The sequence below is a fragment of the Humulus lupulus genome, chromosome 4 (genome assembly GCF_963169125.1).
Source record: "Humulus lupulus chromosome 4, drHumLupu1.1, whole genome shotgun sequence".
NCBI classification, from domain to species: Eukaryota; Viridiplantae; Streptophyta; class Magnoliopsida; order Rosales; family Cannabaceae; genus Humulus; species Humulus lupulus.
Genome location: NC_084796.1, coordinates 15,919,204 through 15,935,122, shown reverse-complemented (window position 1 = coordinate 15,935,122; position 15,919 = coordinate 15,919,204). Strand labels below are relative to the sequence as shown.

The 15,919-nt window shown below is 33.8% G+C and overlaps 3 protein-coding genes across 5 annotated transcripts; 1 reads left to right on the top strand and 2 right to left on the bottom strand.

Moving 5' to 3' along the window:
• The first annotated feature begins 384 nt into the window (after positions 1-384).
• Positions 385-2,349, top strand: LOC133830045 (mediator of RNA polymerase II transcription subunit 30). The gene is made up of 3 exons (XM_062259946.1): positions 385-1,022; positions 1,691-1,792; positions 1,911-2,349. Exons 1-3 carry the CDS (start codon positions 609-611, stop codon positions 2,007-2,009), a joined length of 615 nt encoding a protein of 204 aa, XP_062115930.1. The 5' UTR covers positions 385-608; the 3' UTR covers positions 2,010-2,349.
• Positions 2,350-2,445: 96 nt separating this feature from the next.
• Positions 2,446-4,965, bottom strand: LOC133830044 (non-specific phospholipase C6). Its single transcript, XM_062259945.1, has 3 exons — positions 3,652-4,965; positions 3,086-3,262; positions 2,446-2,950 (listed from the first exon to the last, which is right to left on the bottom strand). Exons 1-3 carry the CDS (start codon positions 4,766-4,768, stop codon positions 2,652-2,654), a joined length of 1,593 nt encoding a protein of 530 aa, XP_062115929.1. The 5' UTR covers positions 4,769-4,965; the 3' UTR covers positions 2,446-2,651.
• Positions 4,966-10,046: 5,081 nt separating this feature from the next.
• Positions 10,047-15,555, bottom strand: LOC133830043 (CBS domain-containing protein CBSCBSPB1). Of its 3 annotated transcripts, none has more exons than XM_062259943.1 (16): positions 15,198-15,555; positions 14,691-14,847; positions 14,238-14,406; positions 13,989-14,121; positions 13,724-13,894; positions 13,492-13,570; positions 13,285-13,398; positions 13,093-13,159; positions 12,772-12,877; positions 12,610-12,668; positions 11,948-12,051; positions 11,707-11,840; positions 11,429-11,514; positions 11,252-11,341; positions 10,942-11,116; positions 10,047-10,229 (listed from the first exon to the last, which is right to left on the bottom strand). In XM_062259943.1, the coding sequence occupies exons 2-16, from the start codon at positions 14,819-14,821 to the stop codon at positions 10,156-10,158; spliced, it is 1,692 nt and encodes a 563-aa protein (XP_062115927.1). In that variant the 5' UTR covers positions 14,822-14,847; positions 15,198-15,555; the 3' UTR covers positions 10,047-10,155. The 3 variants fall into 3 exon arrangements, with proteins under 3 accessions (XP_062115927.1, XP_062115926.1, XP_062115928.1); XM_062259942.1 differs by having other exon boundaries at positions 15,221-15,552; XM_062259944.1 differs by lacking the exon at positions 10,047-10,229 and having other exon boundaries at positions 10,718-11,116; positions 15,221-15,546.
• Between the last annotated feature and the right edge of the window lie 364 nt (positions 15,556-15,919).

The following is a 15,919-nucleotide window of genomic DNA, read 5'->3' as shown; positions in this document are numbered from 1 at the left end:
TTATTTTTTGGACCCTATGTTTTATAAAATTGTTAAAATAGAATCCTAAACCCGATTCTAAAACTACAAATAATTTACCAAACTAACAATTCAGAACAAAAATAAAATCATTCTGCTTAACAACTGTGTTGTTATATTCAGTTTTTTCTTCGTCAAAATTGAATTTAAGGTTCTATTTTAACTATTTTACAAAACATAAGCTTCAAAAAGTAATTTATCAAAACACAAAATCTAAACAAGTATTAGGAGAAAACACAAATCCAAAAAAATATAAACTTTTTTTTTTTTTTTTCTAAATCACTATAAATATTGTATCATAATCTAAAGAAAACTAACCACTTTCCACATTCAACATAGTATCACGAGCAAAAAAAAAACTCTCACGAGTAAAAAACAATCTAAATCTAAAAAGAGAAAAAAAAAAAAAACACTGATCACCCATTCGTTCTGAGATATAACATCGTGCTTACTTTTTACTACTTTCTAAACCACTTTCAACATTCTATGAGAAGCTATTTCTGTTTGGGAACCAAGAAAACTGAAGAGCATTAGGGGGAAAAAAGCTCAAAAATTCGAAGGCTTTTGATTTGAAAATTGAAACCAAAATTATGGAAGACAATCCCATGACTGCAATGACAGTTGCAAGCCCTAAGACCACACAGGAGCTAGCCGTGGAGGGCCAGAAGCATCTAGAAGACACCATAGAGGCCGCTTTCCAGATCCTCTCCTCCATGAACGACGAGCTCTGCAATCCCGCCTTGTGGTCCACTACTTCTTCAGCTTCTTCTCCTCCCGCCCCTGTCAATGCTACCTCTTCCCTCTCAAACGGCGTCGTCGCTAACGGAGACGCCTCTGCTTCTGATGGCACCGGAGCCCATCATCACCACGGGGAGCTTGGTGGTGGTGGTGCTGCTGCTGGGGCTGGGGCTGCCGGGGGTGCTCTTGGTGAGGCTCAGTTCCGCTACAAAAACGCTGTCTCTTCGCTTCGTGCCATTCTTACTTCAATTCCCACTTCTCAGAGAGTAAATTCAGAACCTTTTTTCTTTTCTAGTCTTCAATTCGGTTAATTTTGATATGGTTCATTGTCAAATTTGGGCACTTTCTAGATGAGTGAAATTTCTGAACTTTTTTGGAAAAGTACCGATGCCCTTTTAAGATTGAACAAGTATATCAACTGGGATTTGTTAAAAGAATTTGACTGACAAATTGAGTAAAATATATGAATTGGATAACATGACTTGTAGGTTGTTTTCATTCAATAACTATCTGGGATTTTTACCAGATCATATAGTTTACTTGTTAATGGTGTTGATTTTGATGGAGCCAATCCGAACTGTATCAAATAAATACATGGAACTTTTCTGACCCAGTGACCAGGATGCCTGAACAAGTTAGAGAAATTTAAGAGAATTTCAACAAAATCAAATTCTGGTCTTTTTAGTTCACTTCACTCCAGTACATGCCCTTGAGCTAGTGATCAGTTACATAAAGAGTATAGCTTTAAAAGTCTTGCCTAGCTTTAAAAGTCTTGCCTAGATTTGAGTACGCATATATACAATTGTCAAGTACAATGTTGATTGTTTGGTCATGGTTTGCCTGTTGTTACATAGGTTCCTTGCTTATTTCAGGATGTCTAATGTGTGTAAAACTTGTATGCATGCATTTATTTGTGGAGTTTATCTTGAAACAGGGAAGAGCATACGAATCGGGATCAACTGCAACTGGTTCATTGTCCCAAGCAGAGCAATTAGAGATTGAAAAATTAGAAGAGAGATCCTCTAATCTGAAAAAGGTAATTCTTCCAAGAGCTCCAACCTGTTTTCTTGATGATAATATTGCTCAAGCAGCTCTATTTTTTCTTCTCTTTGTCAATGGCCAATAACTTTTCCTGATCTTGTTTCTTAACTTAGGAGCTTGCAAACAAGAATTCCTATCTCAAAAATCTCATAGATCAGTTACGAGACCTTATTGCTGACATATCTACATGGCAAAGCCCATGTTCAGTCTGAGTTCAAGGTGGATAGATGAGGTTTCAAATATGCTTCGCAACAAGAGTGGCTTGAGCTCATATCCTAACAATTTTTATGAGTCTCCCCTAAAGACTTGGGCTTGAGCAACGATGTGTAGATGTTTCAACCAAAGCTGGGGGACCGGAGTGATTATGTTTCAGTATTATATGGCTGTAAAATGCGATGTACAAGTATATTTATTACGATTTGTTAGAATCGTGGAAATTTTGGTTTTATATGTGCTCAGGGTCAAACTATCTCAAAACAAGTTTCTCCTTTGAAAATTTTGTAATAGACATTCGACAGTTGTTTCAAACTCACACTTCTGATTTCTTTTCCAGTTGATTTTAACAAAAGCTTCTCGACAAAGCTGTTTTTGTTGACCCATAAGTTCAATAACACAAGGCCAAACAAGACATTCAAACGCAATACAGTATAAAGGCTCAATCAACTGCTTACTTTGCTTTCTCTTTTACTTTTTCTTTCTCTTCTTTTCCTTTTAAGCTCAACAACTGCTTCCTTTGCTTTTTCACTATTATTACAAAACCCGTACCAATTCAATAAGAATACACAAATAACTAATCTAATGAGGAACACGATCAGTATATATATAAAATATGAACTTAGAAGATCTAAGTCCAACTAGTTGTGGATGGAGGATCTGGTTGTGAGGGATGATCTCATATCTACAATTGCTGACTCATCTGCTCCCAACTTGATGGCCTCTTTACTGGCTCTTATGAACCTTGAAACAGCCCCTTTCACGTACTCATGAGCTTCTTTCACACTCATCTTCTTGCCCATTTCGTCTGGGAAACTACTCAAGAAATGGTCTCCATTAAGAACAGCAGCCAACTGTACTACCTCACCCTGAAACTCAGATAGTCCACTGTTTTCTTTAGCTTCTGTGGTCCTCAAAGGTGTCACTTCTGGCAAAGTCACTGCAATAAGTAAAAGAAACCAAATAAATTGTCATATTAGTGTCCAAAAACATCGTTCCAAATCATATTCGCAGTGATTTTTCAATGTTTTAAAAAATAAGTAGTAGAGTTGACTTTAGAGACTGAATTATATACCAGGGCAGTCAGTCCTGGGAGAGGTTAGTTCTCCAAAAACTTGTTCGAAAGTCCCGGCCCATGCATCTCTGTGAGTCAAAAAGTTTGAGGAGAGGTCGAATACTTTCTTGATGGTGGCAGGGATTGAAGAATGCTCGAACTCAGAGTTTGGTGTTGGTCCTTTTGGGCCACTTACCACTGAAAAACCAAAATAAATAATACAAATGAAAAAAAAATGAGAATATTGAAAGAGAAAACTTTAATTAATTATGGTCCGTTGATTTAGAGCTGACACACACCAAATCACTAATTAACTTCAGCTGTTACACATAGCATCATCTTAATCAATGCACACTAAAACAAATGTGGACCCATATAATTATCACCTATTATAATTTACCTAAGAAGTAGCCATTTACGCATAAGATTATGTACCTAGATGATGATGCTTTGAACCACAACATGCATGTAAATAGTCAAATTATGATTTTAATGAGAAGAGAGTTACTTGTTGTACTTGTACCCCAAAGCATTTGAAACATTAAGTGGAGAGTATTAAATAATATAAAGTAGAAGATTAAGGTTACCAATTCCTTTCTTGATCCAAGGAGAGACCATAATTGTCGGCACACGAACACCAAGCCTATCAAATTTGAAGAAATAAGGAGCTGGGCCTGTGTTCCCATCTGGGTTAGGAACATTGACATAAGGGGTTTCGACATGATCAAAAAAACCACCATGCTCATCATATGTAATCACCAAAAGGGTCTGATTCCACTGTGGGCTTGCTCTAAGTGCCTCATAGACCTCCTTTACTAGCTTTTGGCCATTGGCAACATCATGAGAAGGGTGATCATCATTAGCAGGAATTCCCTTTAGATCAAAGTACCTTGGCTCAATCACTGTTAAGCTTGGGAGCTTACCATTCCTAGCATCTTTCTTGAACTTCAAATCAAACTGATGAAACTTGAATATGTACTTCAATTTTCTCATATTCCTGTAGAAAAGTGTTGTGGGGATATTCTGAAAGTAAATCCCAAAGTCCAAACCATTCTCATGAACTGAATCAAATATGGTCTTTTGTGGATACCCTTGTGCCAATTGCTTCTTAACATGGCTTGTTGAGCCATGAGACGTGGCTGAGTACACAAAAAGCCTATTGGGTTGTGTTGGACCCGGAATAGAGGAAAACCACCTATCAAACACGGCAAACTCACGAACCAGAGAGGCATAAACGGGTACGGATCCGGGTCTAAAACCTTTCATGACAGTTTCAGAGAGGTTTGGAGACATTGATAGAGCTTGTTCTACAAACCCAGACATGGAAGGAAATGAGCTAGACCCAAATACCTGTTGCTCCACAGCTTCAAAAGAGTGCCCCGGATCCGGATCCACGAACTCGGCATCATCAGTGAAGCAAATCGTTTCGGGTTTCAGGTTCTTAGTCGAAACCGGGTTGCATTCATCTCCATTGACGCCATTGATAGCTGGGTTAATGGCTTTCTTCATCCACCCAAGCATGTGATCGAACGACCGATTCTCCATCACCAAAACGACAATGGTTTTGATGGGCTGATGCGATTGTGGGGCTCCAACGACGAAAAGGGTCGTCTGAAAAGTCCATGAAAGATTGAGAAACAGCAAGAAAATGAAGGAAAACGAAGGTGGCGGTGGGTTTCGAGGCCTGGTTTTGGAACCTCCCATTGCTTGTCTATGGAGAAAAAAGATTGTGTTTTTCCCAAATGGGTGTTTCTAGTTTTGGCTGTTTTAGCTTCAAGTAATTATAATAAAGCAATGTAGATGAGGAGAGAATCAATCTCTTCAGATATTTTGGATGAAATTTGAAGATTTACTGTAACCATAGTGAGATGAAGCTTCAGGTTTTGTACTGTACACTCTAGTAATATGCTTCTACTTTTTAAAAGAAAAGAAGAAAAAAAACAATCTTTTTTTAAAGGTGAAAATGATATGTGTCACACAAAACCCTGACTTTAGTTCAAAAACATTGATTGAGTTCGATCTCAACTTGGTCAAATAGTTTCGAGCAATAAAACAAAAGAAGTAGAATAAGGTAATCTCATATGGTCAGAACTCGATCAATTGTATTTGTTTCACAAAATTCAGCTTGGTTTTATATGATTGATGGCGTGGTACAATGACAGCCATGGAAGATGGAACCACGTTTATAAGATTTGCTCCACACTATATAATTGTACGCCATGGCTTCAAATGGCTACATTACATCAAAATGGCTACGTTTATAAGTACCCAATTATTATTCTTTTTTCTTCATGTGATTATAGTTTTATAATGGCTAAAATTTATGGGATTTTTTTTTTTGTTGAAACAGTGGGATTTTTGTTTATTGAAGGAAGAATTTAACTTGTTTAATAGGGTCTTGAAGGAGGTGAATAAGAGCACTCACATTGGGTGAGTTATATTACCAAAATATGTAAAAAATAGCTAAAACTAACAAAAATGGGACTACATTGGATGATGTATTTTACAAATATTTTTAGATATAGCTACAGTACAAAGCTATATTTAATGTATACTATTCATCCTTTAATCCAATATTATAATATTAAAATATATTATGATATTATTGATAGTTATAAAAAATATTTTAAATAAATAAAAAATGTTTGAAAATATAATATTTAAATGATATAGAGAAAAAAATAGAGAATCTGATGTATGTTAAAATGTAAAACTTAGAGATAAAATAGAAAAATGTGTGTTTTGGGGAGGTATTTTAAAGGATGAAGTAGAGCACCAGATGGGAGTGCTCTAAGAAAGAAGAAACAAAATGAATGTTCTTTTATTATCAAACTTTTATACATGCGCACATAATATAAATAGGTTTCAATGTAGTCTCAATCACACAAATATTATAGTCATATTAGTGGGAGTAAATATTGAAAAATAATATAAAATTTACATATAAAACATTCCCCCCAAAAAAAGATTAATAATAAGGGGAGCCGGCGCCCCAACCTATCCCTTACTATTATATTAATTAAGCGTTTAATTGTACAAAATGATATGTAACCATGTGGTATCATGTGTCTTTGTAAATCATTTTGGTATTAGGTATTTACAATAATACTTATTTAATACTTTATATTTTGAAATCATATATATTTAGCATCTTATATTTTAAAATCGTACATATTTGATACTTAAACTCAAATTTAATTAATAAAATTTTACTAATTTAATCAAATTGCTATCAATTGTATGAGTTACAAATTCAAATTTAATTACTTAATTACATATAACTGATAGCAGTTTGGTCATATTGACAAAATTTTATTAATAAAATCTGAGTCTAGGGTACCAAATATGTATAATTTTAAAATACAAAATATCATATATCATTATTGAAAAAAGATGGTACCAAAATGATATTTTGCAAAAACATAGAAGGTCAAATAAGCAAATTCCCTTGTACAAAATTATAATTCAAATACATTTCAACTGCATTAACAAAATTATATTTAATCCACTCTTCGAGTGGATAAAGAACCCTCCCTCCAATTTTGCCCTTAATATATTGGAATATAATTTTGTAGTTCAGAGTAGAATTTGCACCAAAATATACCTTTATTCTCATGTATACAAACATAAATATTTTATTGAAACCTCATCGATCCCGAACTAAAGTTAGTCATATATATTTATCCAAAAAAAAAAAGTTAGTCTTATATTGATTCGAATATGTTAAAATTATCCATTGTTTTCTCTATTTTCTCTATTTGGCATGAAATGCCTTATATTGGTTTGTAATTTTGTTATAGCAGTTGGTCATTATTCATTTATTTTAATTTGTTGCTATTATTCATGGTGGCACTTGTGGTGGTGCTGGCACTCGTATAATTAAGGCTCTTGTCTGACCTTTCCATAAAATAACAAAATTTCCACTGAAAATACTAACGAAACAAGGCATTTCATGCCAAATGCCAATTGTCTATAACCTACCACATTTCTTCCTTTTGTCCTTTTATGCTACATACTTGTTCTAATTAATCTAATTTGTATTTTTAGGAAAAAAAAATTAATATATCATGATATCACATGCTTATATATGGCAGAAAATCAGTTTTTATTTGCTCTACATCTTCAAGTCTCCAATAAAAGAAGGTTTATTGGCAGTCAAAATACTAATATTTTTTTTTTTATTATTATACCTCTGTATTCAAAAAAATTTATAGTAATAATACATAAATCTCATATTTTGGTGCAACATTGATATTGTCACTTAGTCATTAATTACTCATTAAGTATTTATGCGGTATCTTAATTAGACCAATAAAAATGTAACATGTAGCATCTAAATTACACCAAAAAAATGTGACACATTAATACCTAACGAACAGTACTTATAGTTGCAATAAAATTTTAATTTATATATTATTACTATTAAAAAAATATTGAGTATTAAAGTGTAACAATTAAATTTTTTTGAGTATTTTTCCAAGCCAATATCCTTAGAAGTACAGAGTAAAATTATATTTTGGAAAACAAAAAATTACGTACTTTGGAAGATTAATAAAAATATATATTATTTAATTTTATGTGTTTTTATCTAAATATCAGATCTAATATTTATTTTTAAAAATACTATTGATAATCTTTTATTTTGCAAAATCTATCGAAAGTAATCCTATATCATATTTTAATAACATTTTTAAGACTAAAACCAAAAATAAAATTTTAAAAAAATCAAGACTTGATTTAATAAATTTATACTCTTTAGACTTATATTGTTGAGAGGTTGCATTGATAATATATAAAAAAAAAAATTATATACGTAAATTTATAGGTTTTGAATATAATCTTCTTCTGTATGAGTGATATCATAAAACGTACATGTTGACTTCCAGAACGAGAAAGATCAAGAGAGCTTTACCTGGGAACTATGCAAGTAATTTTACATATTTGAATGTAATTTCGTATAAATATATATACATACACAAGATTATACAAAATAAAATAATTATACACTTTATTATGTAAATATACACATAACAAATTCATGAAAGAGTACATTTTATCCATATATTAATTATAATTATATATATAAATTCAAGGGTTTGAATTATTTTGTGAAATAGAATATTTTTGTAGCAAAAGAACAAAAACCCGTGATTGAATATTGTGTAAAGTTTCCCATGATTTAAACATCAATAATATTCAAGTCAAGTATATATGTTTGAGAGCTCACCATATCATACCTCCTGCCATACCAATACCATAGTAGTCACGAAGATTAGATACACCATCATTGTCGCTAGTGGCATATCAGTATATAATAATTATCAACCAATATTCCTAACTAGATACCAAATTAAGATACTTGTTTAATCAAGGGCATATCATTATTAATTAATGGGATGTTTGCTACAAAAGTACTTAAATTATTACGTTTGTAGTATTTAAGTATTCAAGTTATTATTATGCTGGTGAAAATATATTACGTTCGTGTTTTGTTACAGTTGTCAGTTCCAACTAAATTAAATGAATATTTGTGATGAAAGTACTCATATGCAGCAAAGTACCAAGTTTATAAACAAATTTAACATTACATGGTGAATTTAGCTGTAAAATAAATAACTGCAATAAAATATAGATAAAATGTATTTTCACCGACAAAAAAATAACTTAAGTACTTAAATGCTACAAACGTAATAATTTGAGAACTTTCGCCGTAAATATTCATTAATTAATTAATTAATACAAATACTAAGAAAATGCAATCAATGGACTGCATGTGAACAACATTAAAGAAAATGAGATTTGGTATCACATACAATAGACTTATGTTTGTTATTATTATAAACAAATATATAAACTATTTGACTAAATGGTGAATAATGCAATGTGAAAAGGAGACTATTTGAGAGACATGTTGCCTTTATTTACGCCTTAATTAATAATATGATCTATTCATCATCATGGTAAACCACGTATTCACTCCACTTTACTCAAAAAAAATTATTATTCGTTATAGTTATGCATATGCCTTATAGACTATAGTTGATGGCTAATGTAATAAAGAATGTGGCCTATTCTGGTACTATAACTGTATTTAGTGAACAAAAGAGTCAAAAGCCTGTACCTAATTTTTATTTTCAGGAAAAAGAAAAGGATTGTTTAAAGCAAAGTTGGGGAAAATTGAAAAGAGGAAATGATTTGAAGAATTTAATATATTAAGTGAAGTAGGCAAAGGCTAAGGCCAACGTAGGGTCCACAAACCGACAGAGGAAGAGAAAATTGTGGCTGGATTCTGAGATGGGATGGACCTAATGATGTGGGGTGTGTCACTATGTGGCGTGGGCTTTTGTTTTTGTGGTTGTAGTGGCTGCCTTGTGTTGTGCCAGGTCTCACTCTCACTCACTCACTCACTAACTCAAATGAATTAAACAACACAACATAACACAATCTTCATTGGATGGCTAATCTTAATCCCATAATAAAGAGCTAGCCAGAGAAGAAAGAAAACAGGTGGCAATATGGTTTAATGTGTTACTTCATTTTCCTTCCTTTTCAACTAGATTCACTATTCACACTCTCTCTTATGACTACAAACAAAATATCGAATTTGGGACTTTGTTACAGGACAGGACTAGCTGTGCGAGCGATCTCGGCCCTACATCTAATGCCCCCACACAGTCTGTCTGCGTGGGCCCCACACGGGATGGGGAACTAGAATTTGCACAATCTTCTTACACGCAGTGTGCATAGCATAGCAACCTTTCTAGTGTTTTGACTAAATGTTTGATAATATTCAAAAGCTACAGAGTTGGGTTTTTCTTGTTAAGGACCAAAGTCTATGTTACTGATATACACGTATTTGCACGTGTGCACTCACTTGATCCAAATTGAAAAAAGATGACACTCGTAATGGTTTAGGTCCTTTTGGCATGGAATGGATGATTGGATTTCGATTCCAACAGAGTAAATAATGGACATTAAAATATATAAGTAATGAAAATATATATATATATATAAATCGTTTTCTTTTATTTGTGACGAATAATGAATAAATAAAAAATGAACATTACAAATACAATTTTAGAATTAAATTTTTATTTTTTGCCCCACCAAGAAAAAAATTCCCTCAAACTTTCCTTTTGTACACCCTGAATACAGTTTGTTGAATCTGCACACACATAAAAGTAAAATTACTACCCAAACAATCGACATAAAACCTATAGAAAGAAAAATCTTATGGAAACTCCAGACAAATTTAGAAGATGACAATAAGAAATGAGTACTCCATGAAGAGTAAAATGACAAGACAAAATAAAATTTTAAAAAATTAGCTCTCAGTTTTGAAAGATTTGCGGTTTTGGCATAAATTGAGAGGCAAAGAGATTATTTATTTCTTTGTTAGCTACCATTCAAGTACTCAAACTTTGTAAAACTTGTCCAATTACATACTGGGACTTGCCATCACCAAACACCAGATAAGGATTGTTTAATCCAATCCTTGTCTTCAATCCTGCTCACCAAACACGAACTAAAAGAATACAAAGTTTACAAACAAACAAATTCTACGTTACATGGAGAGCACCTCATTCAACTTACAGCCTCCAATATTTGACTAAGAAGAAAAGAAAAATCACTAAGAAAGACAAACGTGCAAAATTATGCAATAAAAAGCATCCAAGATGAATAAGTAGAAGTATTTTCTTCGTATACAGTAGTTGTACAGAAAAATCATATGAAGCACAAGCTGTGCCCTCCCGGCCAAATTATGGTCCGATCTCAGGGAAAAGTATTATTTTGCACTAGGCAAGTCAACAAATAGCGAGTGAAAACAAATTAGCTTTTTTTTTTTGGGAAGAAAAACATTTAGCTGTATTAGTTACCAGATCTCTTCAAATATGCTAAAATACCCAACCCGGCAACTAGAGCAGCGCCAGCTGCAACAGTACTGTATGCGGATGCCCAAGCTGAATCGGCATGAGCATACTCCAAATTTCCTGAACCAGAACTTCTCTGACGATCGTGTGTTCCTGAATAGTCTAAATGCAGCTTCAAACCCTTCAAAGTTCATAACTAGATGTCAGGTTTCATTATATTCATAGCTAGTTTAGTTAACTAACTTCTACTATGACCGAACTAATTGAAATCCATAGTTTCCTCCTTCTAAACAAGAGTTAGACAAATCAATAATACCTTCCAACCAGCTTGCCTTGCATGATCCACAGCTGCTGTAAGATCATTATCCGATGCCAGTATAACTTTATCGTGGTCTTCATCTTCGTACTACACATTGTAGATCATCGATTAGTAAAATGTAAGGGCTTATAGTGCTCAAAATGCTAAGAGGTAACATTGTGGCCGATGATATACCATAATTTGAGGCAGGTTGTGGCGGTCAATGTCTTCACCCACTCTCTGAATTATTGAAGTTATAAGGTCTGTCAAGCTCCTAGTATCTTAATCCAGAAGTAACAACCCATAAACATTCAGAAACATCAATAATTAAGGCCTTGTCCCAAAAGCTCAGACTCATTGTGACAGAAGGCATACAAGTGAAAATACAGTGGCGTCTCATGTGTGTAATAAAATAATATAGATATTGTCATTTGACTGCGGTTTTAAGGGTTATAAGACTAAGAATGACATACCACAAGTAAACCTATGCATTCGGCCCTTCTTATCTTGGATTTTAAATGCAAAAGTATTAGACAGTCCTGATAGAGTATAGGGAAAAGGTCTCCCTGTATCTGTTCCATCAGAAGCAAGTTTCAAGGAACCTTCACTGTGATGATAATAAAATATGTTAGTATCCAAATATATCTAGGGGGCAACACCAGAATACAAGGTTGGCATAGCTTCAATTGAATGTAAATGAAGTTATAAAAAAACCTTCTAGTTTCTTCGTCATCATCATTGGAGGCCATGGCAGAATCCCAAAACTTCTGCATCATAGTGCTTGCAGCCTCATTATTAACTCCAGCAGTACCTCCAACCTATATATAAAGTATGATATAAGCACCTAAAAGCATAATAATTGATACCAATGAAAATTGTTTCCACATTTTAAGACAACACAATTACGTCAAAAACAACGACTCCATTCACATCTGCTTCCAAAAGTAAATGATATCAGAAACCACAAGCAGAATTTTATCTCCCTACTATTTTCTTTGTAAAGTAGAAATTACTAGAAGCCTAATACTGAGCTAGAAAAACCATTCTAGTTATGGCAGCTTATAAAACTACAAGAAAATAGTCTAGTGTACTCCAAAACTCAAGCCTATAATCGCCTAATCATATAATTAACCTCTAGATGGTTGAGCCCTTACAACAAGAAAGAGAGGAGAAACAGAAAAAAAAAAAAAAAAAAACAGATTCATATAAATTGCATCTCTTGGTAGATAAGTTTTATCTCTTTTAGCTGACAGCATGACTGCATGCAGTGGGTTTTGGGACTGCTCTATACAAAGTCGATGCAATATTGAACATGAATTGCAATGAACACTATGGTTAAACAATATTTAGTCAAGAAAGATAAAGATTTGTCTTACAGTGGCGACAGCTGCATGTGTGATGTGAATTACGTCGACAACGGCAACTACATTCCCATCTGCCTCCAAAAGTAAATGATATCAGATACTATGATAACACACCAAAAAAAAAAGAACAAGAATATCAAAAGGAATGGAATCGTTGGTGAATCCATATGCTACCTCTATCCAGCACAGGAAGGTGCAAAAATTTCCCATCATGCATGGTATGCAGTGCATCAACAATTGGCGTATCAACCGTAGCACATTCTGGATTTGGAGTCATTACCTGATAGTCAGATCAAAAGCATGCAGCTAAAGAATTAGATTATTTCTTATTATTGTTCCCCACGTGCACACTCTTGCACACATGCCCAGAGAATAATTCATACTTCAGCAGTTTCAGAGTCGAGAAACTACTATTATTTTCACAAACCATACATGTACTTGCACACACGAAAATTAGGCCACATAACAAAGTCTCATGCTTCGGGAGAAAAATACCTTTTCTACAAGAGTTGAGTCTGGAGGAAGATTTTGGGAAATTACCCGCATCAGGATATCCTTTGAACTAATAAATTCAAATGAAATTGCAATTCATTACTTAAAGAAATTTTATCTAATAAATAAAATAACATTAATAATTTTTTTCTCTGGGACCAAGAGAAAGTAGGAATTTGTTAACAGGAGACTTACGTAAGAATTCCGCGTGGTTTATTGTCAACAGTCACAACGGCAGAGCTTAATCGCAGTTCAAGCATCTTTTTTGCTGCTGTTAAAACTGTATCTGTTGGCGCAACTGTTGCAACCCTGTACGAATCAACTTGCTGTTAGACAAATAATTTGGATGATTTTACACCAAAACATATGCAATTAATGGATAAATAAAGAAATATTACCTACTTTGAATTCTCTGCAATGATTGTAGACAAAGATGGTCTAAACATGCGGTCACGAAGTGTTTCAATAAACGTATTTGGACCTGCAAATCCAATAAAACAGCATGACGCTACTACACAACTAAATACAATTAAAACATAAACAATAAAATAAAAGTCTACCCTGCTAAGTCCAAGAAACACTAGATAATACTATCTTCATACAAAATGAACTAGGTTGGGAAAACTCTACCAACCAGAAATAGTGGTGCCCCAATGCTTTTCAACACCTTCAACAGCAGCTGCAATAGCCTTTCCTTTTTCAGCTGCCCTTTCCATGCGAGCAATAGCATCATACAAGCACTTTGCTATGTCAAGCAACGCAATGACCTCTCCATTCTCCACCACAGGCAAATGTCTAAATTTCCCTGTAGAAAGAGGAATCGGTAAATGAATTAAAAGGCGAAGACAGAAAAGAGTTCGATATGCCAGATAGTAAAAGTCTCTGAAAGTGTTACCAACCTTGTACCATCTTCTGTAGAGCTTCTACAGCATGAGTATCAGAAAGAACAAAAGTGGGGTTCCTCGTCATGACTTTTGAAACAGGAGTTTCCTCAAGATTCATCTCACGAGCTATAACTCTTGTTGCTATATCCTTCAACAATATGACAGAACAGATAATAAATTAGCCCATTAAAGGCATCATACATGTGCTTCTATCTTTCTTTCTTTGTGCTTTTCTCAGCAAATAATTCCATCTCTATAACATACCTTGTCTGTAAGAATTCCACAAAGCAATGCATTAGAATCAGTTAACAACAAAGCATCAACTCTACGAGCAGCCATTCGACGGCAAGCCTCAGAAACGGTTGTACTTTCAGGTATTGTCAGAGCCTTGGACAACCTCAATCTTTTTACGGTACGCTCTCCTGTTAATCCCCTATTGCCAGATACAAAATCATAAATTTCTCCTCTCTTTCTAAGTTCTAAGTTCTAACAACAAAACTAAGAAATGAATGAGACAGGCAATTGTTATTCTTCTTCTACAATAGTATCCCTACAACTTTCGACCTTATTTCATAGAAAGTCAAGGCATTATCTAAGTTCAATAGCACAGTAACCATAGCAAATGTTTTAAACAATAAAAAGTATTGTGAATTGACATTAAAATCAAATGGTCCAAATCATAAGATGCATATTGAGATTCAGTAAATTTATACTTACATAGACTTGGAAGATTGAAAGGATTTCCGTGCAGTATCTGGTCCTCCGTTCTCAGAGGATTTTTTCTTCCCATGCAATGATGAGTTTGACATAGACAGACTTTTACGAGAACCGCCGCCTTGACTAGCCATCTTCACCAATTTTCAACAAAGTATCTCTACAACAAAGAACCATTATCAATCTCTATACCTCCCTGTGAGACACATATTATCAAAAGAGGAGTGCTAAGGAACCAATTTATTATTATTTCTGCCAAAGAAATTTAATATAACCAATTAAAATTAACAATTTTCAAACATGTCAGCTTCAATTTAAGTTTCCAATAAAATTTGCAGCTCAAAACATTTATTGCCAAACTGTTCCAGTTTCAGCTAACACAACATGTTCTTATTCAATTATAAAAAACAACAACAACAACAAAATAAAGACAACAAATAAAAATAACGTTTTCCCATCGCGATTCCTCCATTTTCTCGGCAAATAAACATAGCGAAACACAAAACAAACCTTCACGATACAACGATACTCACCAAATCCAAGAAGACCTCTTTCTTTCTACTTATCCTCGTCCGAAACAACCTGTGCTTGTTTCGGTTCTCAGATACAGCGATTTCAACGAACAAAACCGTCAAAACAATAAGGATGGAAGCCGGTCGGAAAATTTGAATCTCTTTCCCGCAAAACAAGAGCGGTCGGGAATCCAATCGGAAAATTTCGAAAAAATTTCCGAGAAAATACACCGACCGGCGGGAAAGTTAGAACGACGGAAGTAGAGAAAGAGAGAGGGAGGGAGGGAGAGATAGGGAGAGAAAAGGAAAACCCTACAAAATGGGAGGTATGAGAAATTCAACGTGGGATTAGGAAAAGAACCAATGAGAGACGTGCACGTCAACTTTCTTTTTTTACAGTTTTGTTCCCATTTTTAAGTTTTTTTTTTTCTCTTTTTGTGAGGACACAAATAATTTTTCATGATAATCTATTCAATATTCTCTTTGTTTTTTTTTTGGCAAAGAACTAACTAATTAATATCCTATTTATATAGGAACAAAATTGCGATTTATTTCTTGTTTTTTTTTATGATCGTGATTAATGACTGCTAATAAATAATAAATATTGGGTCTATTGAATTATAGACATTTTCAATGGTCCAAAATAGTTAGTCAAATGATGTTTTGCTACTAATATGTGCTTTACACGATGTTGCCAAAGCTGGAAAGCCCCCAATATTT

What these genes read in the sequence shown, in the direction of transcription:
- LOC133830045 (XM_062259946.1), top strand. Translation starts at nt 609, where the DNA reads ATGGAAGACAATCCCATGACTGCAATGACAGTTGCAAGCCCTAAGACC. An exon ending in CAATTCCCACTTCTCAGAGA is followed by an intron (nt 1,023 to 1,690) that starts GTAAATTCAGAA and finishes ATCTTGAAACAG; the next exon opens with GGAAGAGCATACGAATCGGG. An exon ending in GATCCTCTAATCTGAAAAAG is followed by an intron (nt 1,793 to 1,910) that starts GTAATTCTTCCA and finishes TTCTTAACTTAG; the next exon opens with GAGCTTGCAAACAAGAATTC.
- LOC133830044 (XM_062259945.1), bottom strand. Translation starts at nt 4,768, where the DNA reads ATGGGAGGTTCCAAAACCAGGCCTCGAAACCCACCGCCACCTTCGTTT. An exon ending in TTGGATCAAGAAAGGAATTG is followed by an intron (nt 3,263 to 3,651) that starts GTAACCTTAATC and finishes TTGGTTTTTCAG; the next exon opens with TGGTAAGTGGCCCAAAAGGA. An exon ending in TCCCAGGACTGACTGCCCTG is followed by an intron (nt 2,951 to 3,085) that starts GTATATAATTCA and finishes TACTTATTGCAG; the next exon opens with TGACTTTGCCAGAAGTGACA.
- LOC133830043 (XM_062259943.1), bottom strand. Translation starts at nt 14,821, where the DNA reads ATGGCTAGTCAAGGCGGCGGTTCTCGTAAAAGTCTGTCTATGTCAAAC. An exon ending in ATCATTGCAGAGAATTCAAA is followed by an intron (nt 13,399 to 13,491) that starts GTAGGTAATATT and finishes TGATTCGTACAG; the next exon opens with GGTTGCAACAGTTGCGCCAA. An exon ending in GATGACGAAGAAACTAGAAG is followed by an intron (nt 11,841 to 11,947) that starts GTTTTTTTATAA and finishes TTATCATCACAG; the next exon opens with TGAAGGTTCCTTGAAACTTG.